This window comes from Pseudopipra pipra, chromosome W, assembly GCF_036250125.1.
Source record: "Pseudopipra pipra isolate bDixPip1 chromosome W, bDixPip1.hap1, whole genome shotgun sequence".
Taxonomy (NCBI): domain Eukaryota; kingdom Metazoa; phylum Chordata; class Aves; order Passeriformes; family Pipridae; genus Pseudopipra; species Pseudopipra pipra.
The window spans coordinates 8,666,688-8,681,982 of NC_087580.1; the positions used below are offsets into that span (position 1 = coordinate 8,666,688).

At 55.9% G+C, this 15,295-nt stretch overlaps 2 protein-coding genes across 3 annotated transcripts; one reads left to right on the forward strand and one right to left on the reverse strand.

Moving 5' to 3' along the window:
- Positions 1 to 4,742: 4,742 nt before the first annotated feature.
- LOC135405837 (estradiol 17-beta-dehydrogenase 8-like) lies at positions 4,743 to 9,528 on the reverse strand. Of its 2 annotated transcripts, XM_064640413.1 has the most exons (9): positions 9,432 to 9,527; positions 8,664 to 8,863; positions 7,528 to 7,644; positions 7,081 to 7,179; positions 6,599 to 6,684; positions 5,802 to 5,886; positions 5,496 to 5,538; positions 5,350 to 5,424; positions 4,743 to 5,144 (listed from the first exon to the last, which is right to left on the reverse strand). In XM_064640413.1, the coding sequence occupies exons 1-9, from the start codon at positions 9,481 to 9,483 to the stop codon at positions 5,128 to 5,130; spliced, it is 774 nt and encodes a 257-aa protein (XP_064496483.1). In that variant the 5' UTR covers positions 9,484 to 9,527; the 3' UTR covers positions 4,743 to 5,127. The 2 variants fall into 2 exon arrangements, with proteins under 2 accessions (XP_064496483.1, XP_064496482.1); XM_064640412.1 differs by having other exon boundaries at positions 5,128 to 5,424; positions 9,432 to 9,528.
- Positions 9,482 to 14,920, forward strand: LOC135404833 (zinc finger protein 239-like). The gene is made up of 3 exons (XM_064639566.1): positions 9,482 to 9,553; positions 12,609 to 12,684; positions 13,115 to 14,920. The coding sequence occupies exons 1-3, from the start codon at positions 9,482 to 9,484 to the stop codon at positions 14,071 to 14,073; spliced, it is 1,107 nt and encodes a 368-aa protein (XP_064495636.1). The 3' UTR covers positions 14,074 to 14,920.
- The last annotated feature ends 375 nt before the right edge of the window (positions 14,921 to 15,295 follow it).

Below are 15,295 nucleotides of genomic sequence, written 5' to 3' on the forward strand. Positions count from 1 at the left end.
CCCCCGCCCTGTGCTCTTGGCTACCAGAGTGATGGGCAGCTCTCAAAGGATGCAAGTGCCCAGAGAGCAGAGGGAACACACAGGACCTCTGTTACCAGGGACATCTTCAGGTGAGAATAGTTTGGATCCAACTGCCGCTGCTCCCTGAGCCACCTGCACCCACGGGATTCCTCAACCCTGGGCACCACGAGGCTCCTGACAGTGTCCCAGGGTCCCTTTGGTTCCATGAGCCCCCACAGTGTCCCAGGGTCCCTTGGGTTCCATGAGCCCCCACAGTGTCCCAGGGTCCCTTTGGTTCCATGAGCCCCCACAGTGTCCCAGGGTCCCTTGGGTTCCATGAGCCCCCACAGTGTCTCAGGGTCCCTTGGGTTCCATGAGGCCCTGTGGTGTCCCAGTGGCCCCTTGGTTCCATGAGGTTCCACAGTGTCCCAGGGCTCTAAACAGGACCTGATGGGGGAGGGGCACAAGATCAGGCTTGTTCCGGGAAATCTGTGGAGGGACAAGGTACCCGTGAGGGCCCCTCTGAGGTGACTCTGAGATGGAGCAGCCACATCCTCCTCTGTGACATCACATCCATCCTGTGACATCAAACCTCTCCTGTGATATCATATCATCCCTCTGACATCACGTCCTCCCCTGTGATATCACATATCCCATTGACATCACGGGGAGGATGTGATGTCACATAAAGGATGTGATGTCACAGAGGAGCTGTTATGTTGCATATGATGCCAGAGAGGAGGATGTGATGTCATAGAGGAGATGTCATGCAATAGGAAGGAAGTGATGTCATAGTAGAGATGGGAGGTCACAGAGGAGGATGTGCTGTCACAAGGAGATGTGATGTCACAGTGCAGGACATGACATCACAGGGACAATGTGATGTCACAGAAAGGATGTGATGTCACCTGGAAGCTGTGATGTCATAAGGGTGGATGTGATGTCACATGAAGGATGTGATGTCACAGAGAAGATGTGATGTCACAGGGGGGGACGTGATGTCACAGGGGAGCTGTGTTGTCAAAGAGCAGGATGTGATGTCACAGGGGAGGACGTGATGTCACAGTGGGGGGATGTGATGTCACAGGAAGGATGTGATGTCATATGATGGATGTGACGTTGTAGAGGAGATGTGATGTCATGGGGAGGATGTGACATCACAGAGGAGGATGCGATGTCACAGGAATGATCTGATGTCATAGGAGATATGTGATGTCACAGGAAGGATGTGATGTCATAGGGGAGCTCTGATGTCACAGTGGAGCTGTGATGTAATAGGAGAGATGTGATGTCATATGATGGATGTGACATCATAGAGGAGGATGTGATGTCACAGGAAGGATGGGATGTCATAGGAGAGATGTGATATCATGGGGAGGATGTGATGTCACAGGAGAGCTGTGATTTCACAGAGGAGGATGTGATGTCACAGGGCAGGACGTGACATCACAGGGACAATATGATATCACAGGAGAGTTTGATGTCACAGGATAGATGTGATGTCATAGGAGAGATGTGATGTCACAGAGGAGAGTGTGATGTCACCGGAAGGATGTAATCTCATAGGGGAGTTGTGGTGTCACAGAGGGGGATGTGACATCATAGAGGAGCTGTGATGTCACAGAGGGGGATGTGATGTCACAGAGGGGGATGTGATGTCACAGGAGAGATGTGATGTCATGGGGAGGATGTGATGTCACAGAGGGGGATGTGATGTCACAGAGGAGGATGTGATGTCACAGAGGAGGATGTGCTGTCACAAGGAGATGTGATGTCACAGTGGGGGACATGACATCACAGGGACAATGTGATGTCACAGAAAGGATGTGATGTCACCTGGAAGCTGTGATGTCATAAGGGTAGATGTGATGTCACATGAAGGATGTGATGTCACAGAGAAGATGTGATGTCATAGGGGGGACGTGATGTCACAGGGGGGATGTGTTGTCAAAGAGCAGGATGCGATGTCACAGGGGAGGACGTGATGTCACAGTGGGGGATGTGATTTCACAAGGATGATGTGATGTCACAGGAAGGATGTGATGTCATAGAGGAGCTGTGATGTCACAGAAAGGATGTGATGTCACAAGAAAGATGTGATGTCTCAGAGGAGGATGTGATGTCACAGGGGAGGATGTGATGTCACAGGGACGATATGATATCACAGGAGAGGTTTGATGTCACAGGATGAATGTGATGTCATAGGAGAGATGCAATGTCACAGAGGAAGGTGTGATGTCACAGGGACAATGTGATGTCACAGAGGATGTGATAACACAGGGGCGATGTGATGTCACCAGAATGATCTGATGTCATAGGAGATATGTGATGTCACAAGAAGGATGTGATGTCATAGGGGAGCTGTGATGTCAGTGGAGCTGTGATGTAATAGGAAAGATGTGATGTCATCTGATGGATGTGACATCATAGAGGAGGAAGTGATGTCACAGGAAGGATGGGATGTCATAGGAGAGATGTGATAGCATGGGGAGGATGTGACATCATAGGAGAACTGTGATGTCACAGAGGAGGATTCGATGTCACAGAGGAGGATGCGATGTCACAGGGGAGTTGTGATGTCATATGATGGATGTGACATCATAGAGGAGACATGATGTCATGGGGATGATGTGATGTCACAGAGGAGGATGTGATGTCACCGGAAGGATGTGATCTCATAAGGGAGTTGTGGTGTCACAGAGGGGGATGTGACATCATAGAGGAGCTGTGATGTCACAGAGGGGGATGTGATGTCACAGGAGAGATGTGATGTCATGGGGAGGACGTGATGTCACAGAGGAGGATGTGATGTCACAGAGGAGGATGTGATGTCACAGAGGGGGATGTGATGTCACAGGAGAGATGTGATGTCACAGAGGAGGATGTGATGTCACAGAGGAGGATGTGATGTCACAGGAGAGATGTGATGTTATGGGGAGGATGTGATGTCACAGAGGAGGATGTGATGTCACATAGGAGGATGTGACGTCACAGAGGAGGATGTGATGTCACAGAGGAGGATGTGATGTCACAGAGGGGGATGTGATGTCACAGAGGGGGCTGTGATGTCACAGAGGGGGATGTGATGTCATGGGGAGGATGTGATGTCACAGAGGAGGATGTGATGTCACAGAGGAGGATGTGATGTCACAGAGCGGGATGTGATGTCTGTGGTACTTTAGTCTGGGCCTTCCTTCATGACCAGTCTGTAACCAAGGAAGTGCCCAGATTTCCCCGCTATTCCCCACCATTTTTACCTAAGCTGGGCTATAAGAAGAAAGGAGGAGAGGCCTTTGCCCTCTTTCCTTCCAGCTTTGGAGGTGCAGGTTCCCTGTGTGGAGTCTGTCGGGTTGGGGAGCGAGGCCTGGTAAGGCCCTGCCCACCTTGGCAGACGGAGGGTGCCGGGGTCGTTCCAGAGCCACTTTCTGTTGTCCCAAGGAGAGCAGTGGGATATCCTTTGCTAATTCTTTTAGTTGTTAGATCTTGGGATAGTGATCGTGTATATTTTTTGCTTTTGTTCCTTTTTTTCCTTCCCCTTCCCTTTCCCCTTTCCTTTTGAAATTGTACATATATTTCAATTGTATATAAGTGTAATATAAGTGTAAATATATTTATATTTATATATATATTGCTTCAGCTGCCTCTCTCTCATTTTAGTTCTCTTGGTTTTTTCTCTCTTCTCCCTTGGTTTTGGGGGGGGAGCTCTTGTGGTGAGGTTTGGAGACTTGGCAGGGAGCCAGCTTCAAACCACCTCAATGGGATTTGTTATTATTTGGGATTTGGGGTTTATTTGGCATTTGGGATTACATGGGTTTGGGAAGTACTGGGGATTTGGGGGTTATTTGGGATTTGGGAACATCTGGGATTTGCTATTATTTGGGACATGGGAATATATGGGATTGGGAATTCTTGGGGATTGGGGGTTTATTTGGGATTTAGGAATTATTGGGGATTTAGGGGTTTCTTTGGGATTTGGGAATATATGGGATTGGGAATTATTTGGGATTTAGGGGTTATCTGGGAACATCTGGGATTTGCTTTTATATGGGATTTGGAACTACATGGGATTGGGGATCATTGGTGATTTAGGGTTTACTTGGGATTTGGGGTTTATTTGGGATTTGGAACCACATGGGATTTGGGATTTGAGTTTGGGGACCATTTGTGATTTGGGATCATTTGGGACTATTTGGAATAATTTGGGACCGTTTGGGACCATTTGGGATAATTTGGGATTGATGGGAACCCATGGATATTATGGATTAATTAGAGATTGATGGGAACCCACGGATATTATGGATTAATTAGGGGTTAATGATTTACCCACAGCTATTATGGGCTAATTAATTATTAACATGAACCCCGGGCATTATGTGCTAATTAGGGGTAATTCTGGGGGATTTTGCCTCTAAAAACTCCAAAATTTGGCATCCAGAAGGTTTATTTTTGTCGTTTTAGAGGAGGTTTAAGGCAGAAAAGATGGAGGATTTGGCTCCGCCCTCTCTTAACTCCACCCCTCCCGAATTCTGGGGACACCTCCCAAAACTTCTGGGGGGGTTTGCCTCAAAAAACTCCAAAATTTGAGGCCCAAAATGTTTATTTTTGTGGTTTTAGAGGAGGTTTTAAGGGGGGCAGGGTCAAGAGGGGGCAGGGCTATATCTGACCTCCCCCCCGAATTTAAGAGACCCCTCCCAACCCCCCACCCCAAAAATTTGGGGTCTCCACCCCAAAATAAAAACAAATTTGGGGTCCAAAATGTTTATTTTTGTTGTTTTAGAAATTTAAGGGAGGGGAGGGGTGGGCGTGGTCTCGGTGGGCGTGGCCAATAAACATCTCCATGGCAACGGCTCCTGGTGGTTTTTTGGAGGGGTTTCCACCCCCCTCCCTCGACCCCCCCAGTTTTGGGGTTCCCCCCCATATTTTAGGGGAGCCCCTCCCCTACTTTAGGCCCCTCCTCCCCAGTTTTGGGACCCTCCCCGATTTTTGGGACCCCCTTTTGTTCTCCACCCAAATTTTGGGGTCCCCTCCCCCCAAACTCGGGGCCTCCCCCCCATCCCAACCCCCCAAATTTTGAGGTCTGCCCCTCCCCCCCATTGGGGGGACACTTGGGGGGAGGGGCTGGATCCGTCACATGAAGAGACCCCCTGGAATGAGAGAGGGAAAGGGGGGACATTGGGGGGACACTGGGGGGACACTGGGGGGACATTGAGGGGACATTGGGGGGACACTGGGGGGACACTGAGGGGACATTGGGGACACACTGGAGGGACGTTGGGGACACACTGGGGGGTCATTGGGGACACACTGGGGACACACTGGGGACACACTGGGGACATGGGGGGTCCCCACCTGTCACCTCCAGGGTGGCCCCGGTGACGTAGCCGCTGTCCCCCGACGCCAGGAAAGCCACCACGTCTGCCACGTCTGGGGGACACCGGGGGGGTGGTGGCACCTCCAAGTGTCCCCAAAGTGTCCCCAAAGTGTCCCCAACTCACCCTCAGGGTCCCCCAGTCGTCCCAGTGGCACCATCCCTGCGAACTGGAAGGGGGGGGAGACACACACACACACACGAGGGTCACCTCTGGTGTCACCTCCCCAATGTCCCCAATGTCCCCCCAATGTCCCCAATGTCCCCCCATGTCCCCAATGACCCCCAATGTCCCCAATGTCCCCCCAATGTCCCCAATGTCCCCCCAATGTCCCCAATGACCCCCAATGTCCCCCCAATGTCCCCAATGACCCCCAATGTCCCCCCAGTGTCCCCTCAATGTCCCCAGGAGGTGCCACCCCCCCGCTGTCACCTTGTCCAGCACTTTTGGGGGCACTTTGCCCGTCATGGGGGTGACGATAAATCCCGGCAGGACGGAATTGCAGCGGATCCCAAACCTTGGGAAGGGGATTTGGGGGGGTCAGAGGGGTCCCCCTGACCCGTGTCACCCCCCCACAGGGTGTCACCAACCCCCCCCTGGGTCACCAAACCCCCCAATCCAGTTTTCCCGCTGATTTCCCCCCAATTTTTCCCATTTCCCTCCAAATTCCCCCAATTTCCCCCCTTTTTCTCCATTTCCCAATTTTCCCCCCAGTTTTCCCCATTTCTTCCCCTTTTCCCCCCAATTTCCCTCCAAATTCCCCCAATCCCCCCCCCAATTTTTCCCCATTTCCCAATTTTCTCCCCAGTTTTCCCCAGTTCTTCCCCCTTTTCCCCCCAGTTCCCCAATTTTTCCATATTTCCCCCCAAATTCCCCCTTTTCTCTCCAATTTTTCCCCATTTCCCCCTTAAATTTTCCCAATTTCCCCCCAATTTCCCCCCATTTCTTCTTCCTTTCCCCCAGTTTCCCCCCAATTCCCCATTCCCCCTCAATTCCCCCCCAAATCCCCCAATTTTCCCCCAAATCCCCTCAATTTCCCCCCAAAATCCCCCAAATTTTCCCCCCAATCCCCCAACTTTCCCCATTTCCCCCCAAATTTCCCCACTTTCCCCCCAATTTTTCCCCCGAATTCCCCCCAAATCCCCCAATTTTCTCCCTTTCCCCTCCATTTTCCCTTGTCCCCTCCCAAATGTCCCCAGATGTCCCCCAATGTCCCCCAGTGTCCCCACCTGGCCACCTCCTTGGCCACGCTCCGGGTCAGCCCCTCCACCCCCCCCGTGGAGGCCGCGTAGTTGGTTTGGCCCAAATTCCCCACCTGGGGGGGAGGGGACAATGACAAAGGGGAGGGGACACCCCTGGGACCCCCCTCGGTGTCCCCAAAGCCCCCCAAAATTCGTGTTTCTGGGGGTTTTATCCCCAATTTTGGGGGGTTTATCCCCAGTTTTGGGCAGGGGGGAGGGGACAGTGACAAGTGACAATGACAAAGGGGGGGGGGGACATCCCTAGAACCCCCCTGGTGTCCCCAAATTCCCCCAAAATTGGCATTTTCAGGGGCTTTATCCCCATTTTTAGGGCTTTTACCCCCATTTCGGGGACACTGACGGTGACAAGTGACAATGACAGTGACAATGACAGTGACAAGTGACAGGGACAGTGACAAGTGACAATGACAGTGACAAGTGACAGGGACAGTGACAAGTGGGGGTCCCACCTTGGCCACCACGCTGCCCACGAGGACCAGGGAGGCCCCCCCGGGGTCCCCCAATGTCACCAGGGCCTTTGTCACCTCCTGTGTCACCAGGAACGTCCCCTGGGGGAGCAGCAGGGGGACATCAGGGGTGGCACAACCCCCCCAATGTCCCCCAATGTCCCCCCAATGTCCCCAATGTCCCCAATGTCCCCCAATGTCCCCCCAATGTCCCCAATGTCCCCCCAATGTCCCCAATGTCCCCAATGTCCCCCAATGTCCCCCCAATGTCCCCAATGTCCCCAATGTCCCCCAATGTCCCCCCAATGTCCCCACACTGTCCCCCCAATGTCCCCCAATGTCCCCCAATGTCCCCAATGTCCCCCCAATGTCCCCAATGTCCCCAATGTCCCCCCAATGTCCCCAATGTCCCCCCAATGTCCCCCCAATGTCCCCAGTGTCCCCTCTCACCTCCAGGTTCACCCCCAGCACTTCCCGGAATTCCCGCTCTCCCATCTCCAGGAACATCCGGTCGCGGGTGATCCCGGCACAGGACACCAGGACACGGGGGGGAACCCCAAAGTGCTCCTGGGGGGACATTTGGGGACATTGAGGGGTGATTTGGGGTGAACTGGGGAGGATTTGGGTCCATTTTGGGTGGATTTGGGTGGATTTGGGAATCCTGGGGTGGATTCAGGTTGGTTTTGGGCAGATTTGAGGGAGGTTTTCTTGGGATTTGGGTCCGTTTGGCTGCAATTTTCCAGGAACTTGGTGGGGATTTGATGGAAATTTGGGGAATTTGGGGGGAACTTGTGGGGATTTGGGAGTTTTGGGGGTGATTTTGGGGTGGATTTGGGTCTGGGTTGGGTGGATTTGGGAATTCTGGGGTGGATTTGGGTTAATTTAGGGCAGATTTGGGGTTTTTTTCCTGCAATTTGGGGGCATTTGGCTGCAATTTCCCAGGAATTTGGTAGGAATCGGATGGAATTTTGAGGAAATTTGTGAGTTTTGGGGAAATCACGGGGATTTGGGAGCTTTGGGGGTGATTTTGGGGTGGATTTGGGTCTAGTTTTGGGGATTTGGGAATTCTGGGGGGAATGCGAGGGAATTTGGGTCGATTTTGGAGGGAATTGTGGAGGTTTTCCTGCAATTTGGAGACGGCTGGCTGCGATTTTCCAGGAATTTGGTGGGAATCGGATGGAATTTTAGGGGAGTTTGTGGGAATTTGCAAGTTTTGGGGGAATTTGTGAGTTCTGGAGGTGATTTGAGGTGGATTTGGGTCTGGGTTGGGTGGATTTGTGGGGATTTGGGAATTCTGGGGGTGATTTGGGGTGATTTAGGGAGGATTTGGGTCGATTTTGGGTGGATTTGGGGGGGCTTTTCCTGCAATTTGGGGCCGTTTGGCTGCGATTTCCCAGGAATTTTGTGGGAATAGGAAGGAATTTGTGGGAATTTGTGAATTCTGGGAGTGATTTGGGGTGGATTTGGGAATTTTGAGGGCGACATTGCGCATATCGGGGGTCACTCAGGGACACTGCGGGACACTGGGGAGGGTGTGACACTATCGCGACATGTCACCGGTGGGGGGGAGGTGGCGGCGACATTACCTGCACCCCCCTCACCATCCCGGCGACGCTTTTGGGATCGGCCACATCCACCTGGAAAGCTCCGTGGTCGGGGGGGCAGTTCCGGGGGAGCCCTTTCGCTGTCGCCGCCGCCCCCGACATGTCGCGATCGGCCACGGCCACGCGCGCGCCCTCGCGGGCCAGGCGGCCGCTCACGGCGCGGCCGATGCCGCTGGCGCCCCCTGGCGGTTCGGAGGGCCAATGAATAACCGGGGTCATTGAGGGGTATGGGAACCGCCCCTGGCGCCCCCTGGCGACCCGGAGGACCAATGACTGCCCGAGGGCACCAGTGGGGACCACTTTAACCAGTGACCCCTCCCAGTGTCACCAATAACCCCCCCAGTGTCACCAGTGGGGTCTGTGACCCCTCCCAGTGTCCTCCCAGTGGCACCAGTGGGATCTAGTGTCACCAGTGACCTCCCCCAGTGTCACCAGAGGGGTCTGCGACCATCCCAGTATCACCAGTGACCCTCCTAGTATCACCAGGGTCACATTTAACCCCTCCCAGTGTCCTCCCAGTGGCACCAGTGGGATCTAGTGTCACCAGTGACCTCCCCCAGTGTCACCAGAGGGGTCTGCGACCATCCCAGTATCACCAGTGACCCTCCTAGTATCACCAGGGTCACCTTTAACCCCTCCCAGCGTCCCTCCCGGCGGTCTCCCCGCCCTAAGTTCCCCCCCACTCCTCCCCTGGTGGTCTCCCCTTCCCTCTCACCCCCAAAACTCCCCCAAATCCCCCCCAAAACCCACCCGTGACCAGCGCCACGACCCCCGCCAGTCGCCCCGCCGACCTCCCCAACATGGCGGCGCCGGAAGTGAAAACCGAGACAGGGGCGCGCACGCAGCGCCGCTCTGCCCGCACCAACTCTATCGTCAGTCCTCCAGCCGGAGTTTTTCGGCTTTGCCCGGGTTTTTTTCCCCCTTTTCCCTGATTTTTCCCCTCCCATAAACAACTGAATCCCATAAACACCTGAATCTCCTCGTGGCTGCCGGGGGTCCCCCAGCTCCGCTGTCGCCCCTCTCTGCTCTCCCCCCTCCGGGGGCCCTAAAAAAGGGGCTCGTCGCGTCCCCCCCGCCGGCACCGGGCTGACAATGGGGGCGGCGGGGCCTGACCCCGCAACACCGACCCCCACCGCGGGGGGGTCCCCGCATCCCCCCGCCCACCTCCCGCCTCTGCCGGGAACCCACCCCGGGATCCCCCCCAACAAAACCAAAACACCTCCCGGGGACCCCCCGAGGTCCCCCCGAGGGCCATTTGCGGCTCAGCCCCAAACATCCCCCCCAAACCCCCCCGCACACCCCCAACCCATCGCAGCCGAGCTCCCCCTCCCCGCCCACTCAGGGGGGCGATGCTCCTCCTCTTCCTCCTCCTTTGCCTCTGCCCGCTCCTCCTCCCCCCGCTCCATCCCCCGAGCCGGGAGCTCGAGGTGAGTTGGGGGCCCCGATGGCAAAGGGGCAGAGGGGAAGGAGAAGAGGGGCTGGGAGCCCCAAAGTGAGCGAGAGAGGGGGTGGGTCACTGCCAAAGCAGCGGGGGGCGACGGGCAAAGGGTGGGAGAGGGGAAGAAGGGGAGGTGGGAGAGCGGCAAAGGGGTTCCCGTGGGGGTCCCTTCGTGTCCCCACAGCTCGATCCCTGGAGAGGAGGGACCCCCGGGCCCCAGCGGCTGATGGGGGCCGGGATGTTTGTTGGGAATTCCCGGCAGGCCGAACAAAGGCCCCGGCCACGCGTCGGGAACTCTTTGATTGTCCCCAACAGTGGCGGGAGTTCCCCAATTCCCGCCCCCCAAAGTGGGGAGATGGGAGAGGGGGAAGCCTGGGAGTGTTTTTGGGGTGAGTGTTGGGGCTGTCGGGGGGCAGAGTGCTGGGGAAGGGGGTTTTGGGGGATGCCAGGGCCGAGGAAAGGGGAGTGCGGGGCTCTGGAGAGGTGGGATGGGGGGTCCAGGGAGATCCCCTGGCCAGGGGTCGGCGGTGTGGGGGAAAGGGAGGTCCTGAGGGTCGGGAGAATGGGCAGAAACCGGGGTTCAGGGGGTCCCCCCGTGTTCCAAAGAAAAGGGTCCTGTGGGTTGTGGAAAAGGCAGGCCTGGGGGTGCAGGGGGTAGCAGCGTGAAGGCAAAGCAGGGCCTGGGGGCTGGGAGAGGGGGGCTGGGCGGGAAAGGGGGATGCAGGGGGGTCTTAGGGCAGAATAAGGGGGTGCCAGGGGGTTCCTGTGGCCAGGAATGGGGGTTTGGGGGTGTCCCAGAGGGAAGGACAAAGGGGGGCTGTAGGGACTGGGAGAGGAGGCCCAGGGGGTCTCTCGGGTCCTTGTGTCCAGGAAAGGAGGGTGCAGGGGCCTCCAGTGTGAGGGAAAGGGGGTTCAGTGGGTGGGGAGAGCCGGGATGTGCAGGAAGGGCAGTTCAGGGGGTGCCGGGGGTTGAGGAAAGGAGGGGTTGGGGAGTGGGAAAGGCAGGAGTGGGGGTGGAGGGGGTGGCAGGGTGAAGGAGAAGGGAGGGTGTGGGGACTTGGAGAGGTGGGATGGCTGGGAAAGGGGGTGCAGGGGGGTCCTGGAGCTGAGGAAGGGGATGAGAGTCCCAGTGGTGGAGAGGAGGTGCAGGGGGGTCCTGATGGGCAGGAATGGAGGTCCAGGGAGTGCCAGGGTAAAGGAAAAGGGAGTCTGGGAGAGGCAGGATGGCCGGGAAAGGGGGTGCAGGGGGTTCTGGAGCTGGGGAAGTGGGTGCAGGGGGTGGTGGTCTGGATAAGGGGGTGCAGGGGGGATCTGATGTCCAGGAATGAGGCGTTCAGGGGGTCCCTGGGCCACTCTAGGACTGCCCTGCAGGATAAGGCAGGAATGGGGAAGTGGGGAGACAGGGAGATTTGGGGGTCAGGGTGGTCCCAGGGTCAAGGAAAGGGAGAAACGAGGAGAGCTGTGAGAACTGGGAAGGGGCTCCAGGGGGTCTCGGGGTCAAGGAAAAGGGGGCCTGGGGGTGAGGTGGGATGGCCAGGAATGGGGGGCCAGGGGTCCCAGGGTGAAGGAAACAAGAAGATCAAGGGACTGGGAGAGGTGAGATGGTGAGGAAAGTGGGAACAGAGGGGTCCTGGAGTCAAAGAAAGAAGGGTGTGGGATCTGGAAAACTGGGACTGGCCAGGCAGTGGGGGCTGCTGGGACCCCCGGAGTGGGGAGAGCGGAGAGGGGAGATCCCGGCACCGCAGGACCCCTGTCAGCCTGGAGGGAGGGCACCGCAGGACCCCTGTCAGCCTGGAGGGAGGGGGGAACCTGCAGAGAGGGGAGGGTTGGGAGTGCAGGAACCCTGAAATGGGGACACTGAAGTGGGGAGCCTGGAGAAGGGGGAGTGCTGGGACCCCCATGAACCCAGCCAGGGGGACCCCAGAGAAAGGGGAGCCCAGAGAAGGGGGACCCCTGGGATTTCTGGGACCCCCAGCAGCGTGGAGAGGGGGAGACCCCAGAGAGGTGGGACTCCTGAGAGCCCCAGCACCCCAAAGCAAAGAGTCAGGGGAGAAAGGACCCCTGAGGCCTCCAAAACCCCCCTCATCCCTAAGCAGGGGGACCCTGGAGAGGGGGAACTGCAGGACCCCCAGCAGCCCAGAGAAGGGGGTTCCTCAGAATACCAAAGTGGGAAGACCCCTGGGATTCCTGGGACCCTCAGCAGCCCAGAGAGGGTGGGACCCTGGAGAGGGGGGACCCCCAATACACGTGGGACCCCCAGCAGCTGAAAGAGGGGGGACCCCAGAACCCCAAAGTGAAGAGACTTGAGAGGGGGAACTCCTGGAAGGGTTTTTTTGGTCTGAGCCTTGGAGTTCTGGGGGTTTTTTTTTGAAACTTGATGTTTAGGAGGTTTTTATGGACACAAGGTGCCTGGTGACTTCTAGAGATGGACTTGGGCGGGAGGAACCCCCAACCCAACGCGCTCACCCCTTCTTTTCCCCCCTCATCAGGATTTCTCCTTCCCAAAGCTTGGCCAGATGAAGGAGGCTGCGAGGAAGAGGAAGATGCCACGGGCCCTCCAAGCAGGTGAGGAGGAAGTCAGTGCCCCTTTGCCCTGTCTTGTCCTGTATCTCCCAGCCCAGCATCGCCCCCGGCTGCAGGACAACCCCGCTGCCGCCGCCGTCCTGCCAGGGCCGGATTTGGGGGGATGTCCTTGGCCTTCCCTCTGGGCCGGAGGCAAATCCCCTCCCTGTCCTTCCTTCCACTCCTTGTTCCTTTTCCTTCCTTCTTCCTTCTCCTTGTTCCTTCCTCTCCTTCCTCATGTTTTTTCCTCTTTCTCCTTCTTCCTTCTCCTTCCTTTCTCTCCTTTCTCCTTTTTCTTTGTTCCGTCTTCTCCTTCCTTTCCATTATTCCTTGTCTCCTTGCTCCTTCCTTCTCTCAGGACCAGCGTGGCCAGCAGGACCAGGGCAGTGGTTCTTTCCCTGTACTTGGCACTGGTGAGGCCACACCTCGAGTGCTGTGTCCAGTTCTGGACTTTCTTCTTCTTTCCTTCTTGCTTCCTCTCCTTGTTGCTTTTTCTTCTTGTTCTTTCCCTTCTTATTCCTTCCTGTCCTTTTTCCTTCTCTTCCCTCCTTCCTCTCTGTCTTCCTTCTCCTCCCCTTCCCTCTGGGCCGGAGGCAAATCCCCTCCCTGTCCTTCCTTCCTGCCCCAGGCCCCGAGCTGAGGACGGAGGGCACGGAGGACAAATCCCCCCGGCAGACCCTGGTGGGAGAGGCCGTTTTGAAGGGCTCCACAGCGCAGGAAGGCAGTGGGGAGGAAAAGGGCAGGAGATCCCTCAGGAGGAGGGGCTCCAAAGCCAGCCCAGGGTGCTCTGAGGAGGAAAGACCCAACCTGTGCTGGGAAAGTGGCCGCAGCTTGAGCCACAGCTCTGAGCTGGTGGTCCCTGAGCAGCCTCCCAGCAGGGAGAAGCCCTTCAGGTGCTTGGAATGTGGGAAGAGCTTCAACAGCAGCTCTAAGCTCCTCGCCCACCAGCGTGTCCACACGGGGGAACGGCCCTATGAGTGTGAGGAATGTGGGAAGACCTTCCTCTATAGCTCCCACCTCCTCACCCACCGCCGGGTGCACACGGGGGAACGGCCCTACAAGTGCTTGGAATGCGGGAAGGGCTTCAGCGTCAGCTCCCGCCTGATCTGTCACCAGCAGATCCACACTGGGGAACGGGGGCCCCGACCCTACAAATGTGGGGAATGCAAGAAAAGCTTCACATACAATTCTCAACTTGTCACCCACCAGCGCATTCACACGGATGAGAGGCCCTTCTGCTGCACTGACTGCGGGAAGGGCTTCAAACACAACTTCACCCTCATCATCCACCAGCGCATCCATACAGGGGAGAGGCCCCACAAGTGTGGGGAGTGTGGGAAGAGCTTCAGGCAGAGCTCTGCCTTGACCACACACCAACGGACCCACCAGTAAGGGAAGCCCTGTGAGTGCCCCGACTGCGGGAAGAGCTTCATCTGCTGCTCCAAATCCATCACCTATTGGAGGACACACCTTGGGAACAGGCTTGGTGACCCACATTCCCAGTGACCCACCTTGGGAACAGGCTTGGTGACCCACAGTCCCAGTGACCCACGTTGGGAAGACCCCTGGCTGGTGGACTGTGGCAGGATAGTCCCAGCCTGGCCAGACCCAAGGTCCAATCAAGCTCATAATCAAGCTGTCACACAAGATCAACTGCTGGAGCCAGGCTGTTGTCTCGGTGTTAACTCTGCTCAAACCATCCTGGTTGGTCCAGCGTTGAACACACACCCTGCTGGTTGAAGTCTGAGTTGACAGATAAGCTGAGAGCTGGCCTGGAAAGGCGGGCCTGGCACTCAATCACTTTATCCTATAAAAAGTCCAGTCCCCTCTCATGCAGTCGGGTTCTTTCTGACAAAACCCTCCCTGGGGGGTGTGTGGAGATTCCTCCCTTGGCTGGGGATGCCCTCCAAGGTCACTCCTTGAGGCTGAGAGGAAGATCTCCCCACAGGCATTGGTCTGGGTGAGTTACATCAGATCTCTACTTAATAATTATTTCTGTTTTCCAGCTTTAATAGAACTGCTTCAATAAATGCTTTGTTCCAGTGCCCTGTCCTACTTTATGCTGTATTAGACTCTACTAGTAGACTTTTAGTGTTTGTATTGTTTTAGTGTTTCTGTTGTGCAGTAAATAGTTCTGATTAAGGGTTTTTTTCTGATCATTTGTATAAAGTACATCATTCATTTTATATAAATATTCTTGTTTTGCCATCATTAAAACCTGTGGGACAAAGTGGTTTAAGAGCTCTTTAATTCCTTTAAATTTAAACCGTGAACACAGTCCAGGGCTAAGAGAGGATTCAGCCGCACCCAAACCCTTCCCTGGGAAGGAGTTCAGAAAGCCAGGGAGTCCTTCCTGCACCTCCAGACTCTCCAGCAAGGCTTTGCTTTTTAAGACTTAGTCTGAGCCTTCCACTCTCCTGTGACGGGGTCTCCACATCCTCCTGGTTCCCCTTGTGTCGTGGTTTTACCCTGGCCAGATGCCAGGGGCCTGTTGAAACCACTCCACTACCCTCCTGTCTGAGTGTAAAGAGACTGGAATGTTTTGCTAAGGAGGATGAGTTATGAAGTAGACCGAACTCCTCTCTCTCAGCAATTGTAAATCCAAAATTAAGAG

What these genes read in the sequence shown, in the direction of transcription:
- LOC135405837 (XM_064640412.1), bottom strand. Translation starts at nt 9,483, where the DNA reads ATGTTGGGGAGGTCGGCGGGGCGACTGGCGGGGGTCGTGGCGCTGGTC. An exon ending in GGATGGTGAGGGGGGTGCAG is followed by an intron (nt 7,645 to 8,663) that starts GTAATGTCGCCG and finishes ATGTCCCCCCAG; the next exon opens with GAGCACTTTGGGGTTCCCCC. An exon ending in ACGACTGGGGGACCCTGAGG is followed by an intron (nt 5,425 to 5,495) that starts GTGAGTTGGGGA and finishes GGTGTCCCCCAG; the next exon opens with ACGTGGCAGACGTGGTGGCT.
- LOC135404833 (XM_064639566.1), top strand. Translation starts at nt 9,482, where the DNA reads ATGGCGGCGCCGGAAGTGAAAACCGAGACAGGGGCGCGCACGCAGCGC. An exon ending in CTGCCCGCACCAACTCTATC is followed by an intron (nt 9,554 to 12,608) that starts GTCAGTCCTCCA and finishes CCCCCTCATCAG; the next exon opens with GATTTCTCCTTCCCAAAGCT. An exon ending in GCCACGGGCCCTCCAAGCAG is followed by an intron (nt 12,685 to 13,114) that starts GTGAGGAGGAAG and finishes ACACCTCGAGTG; the next exon opens with CTGTGTCCAGTTCTGGACTT.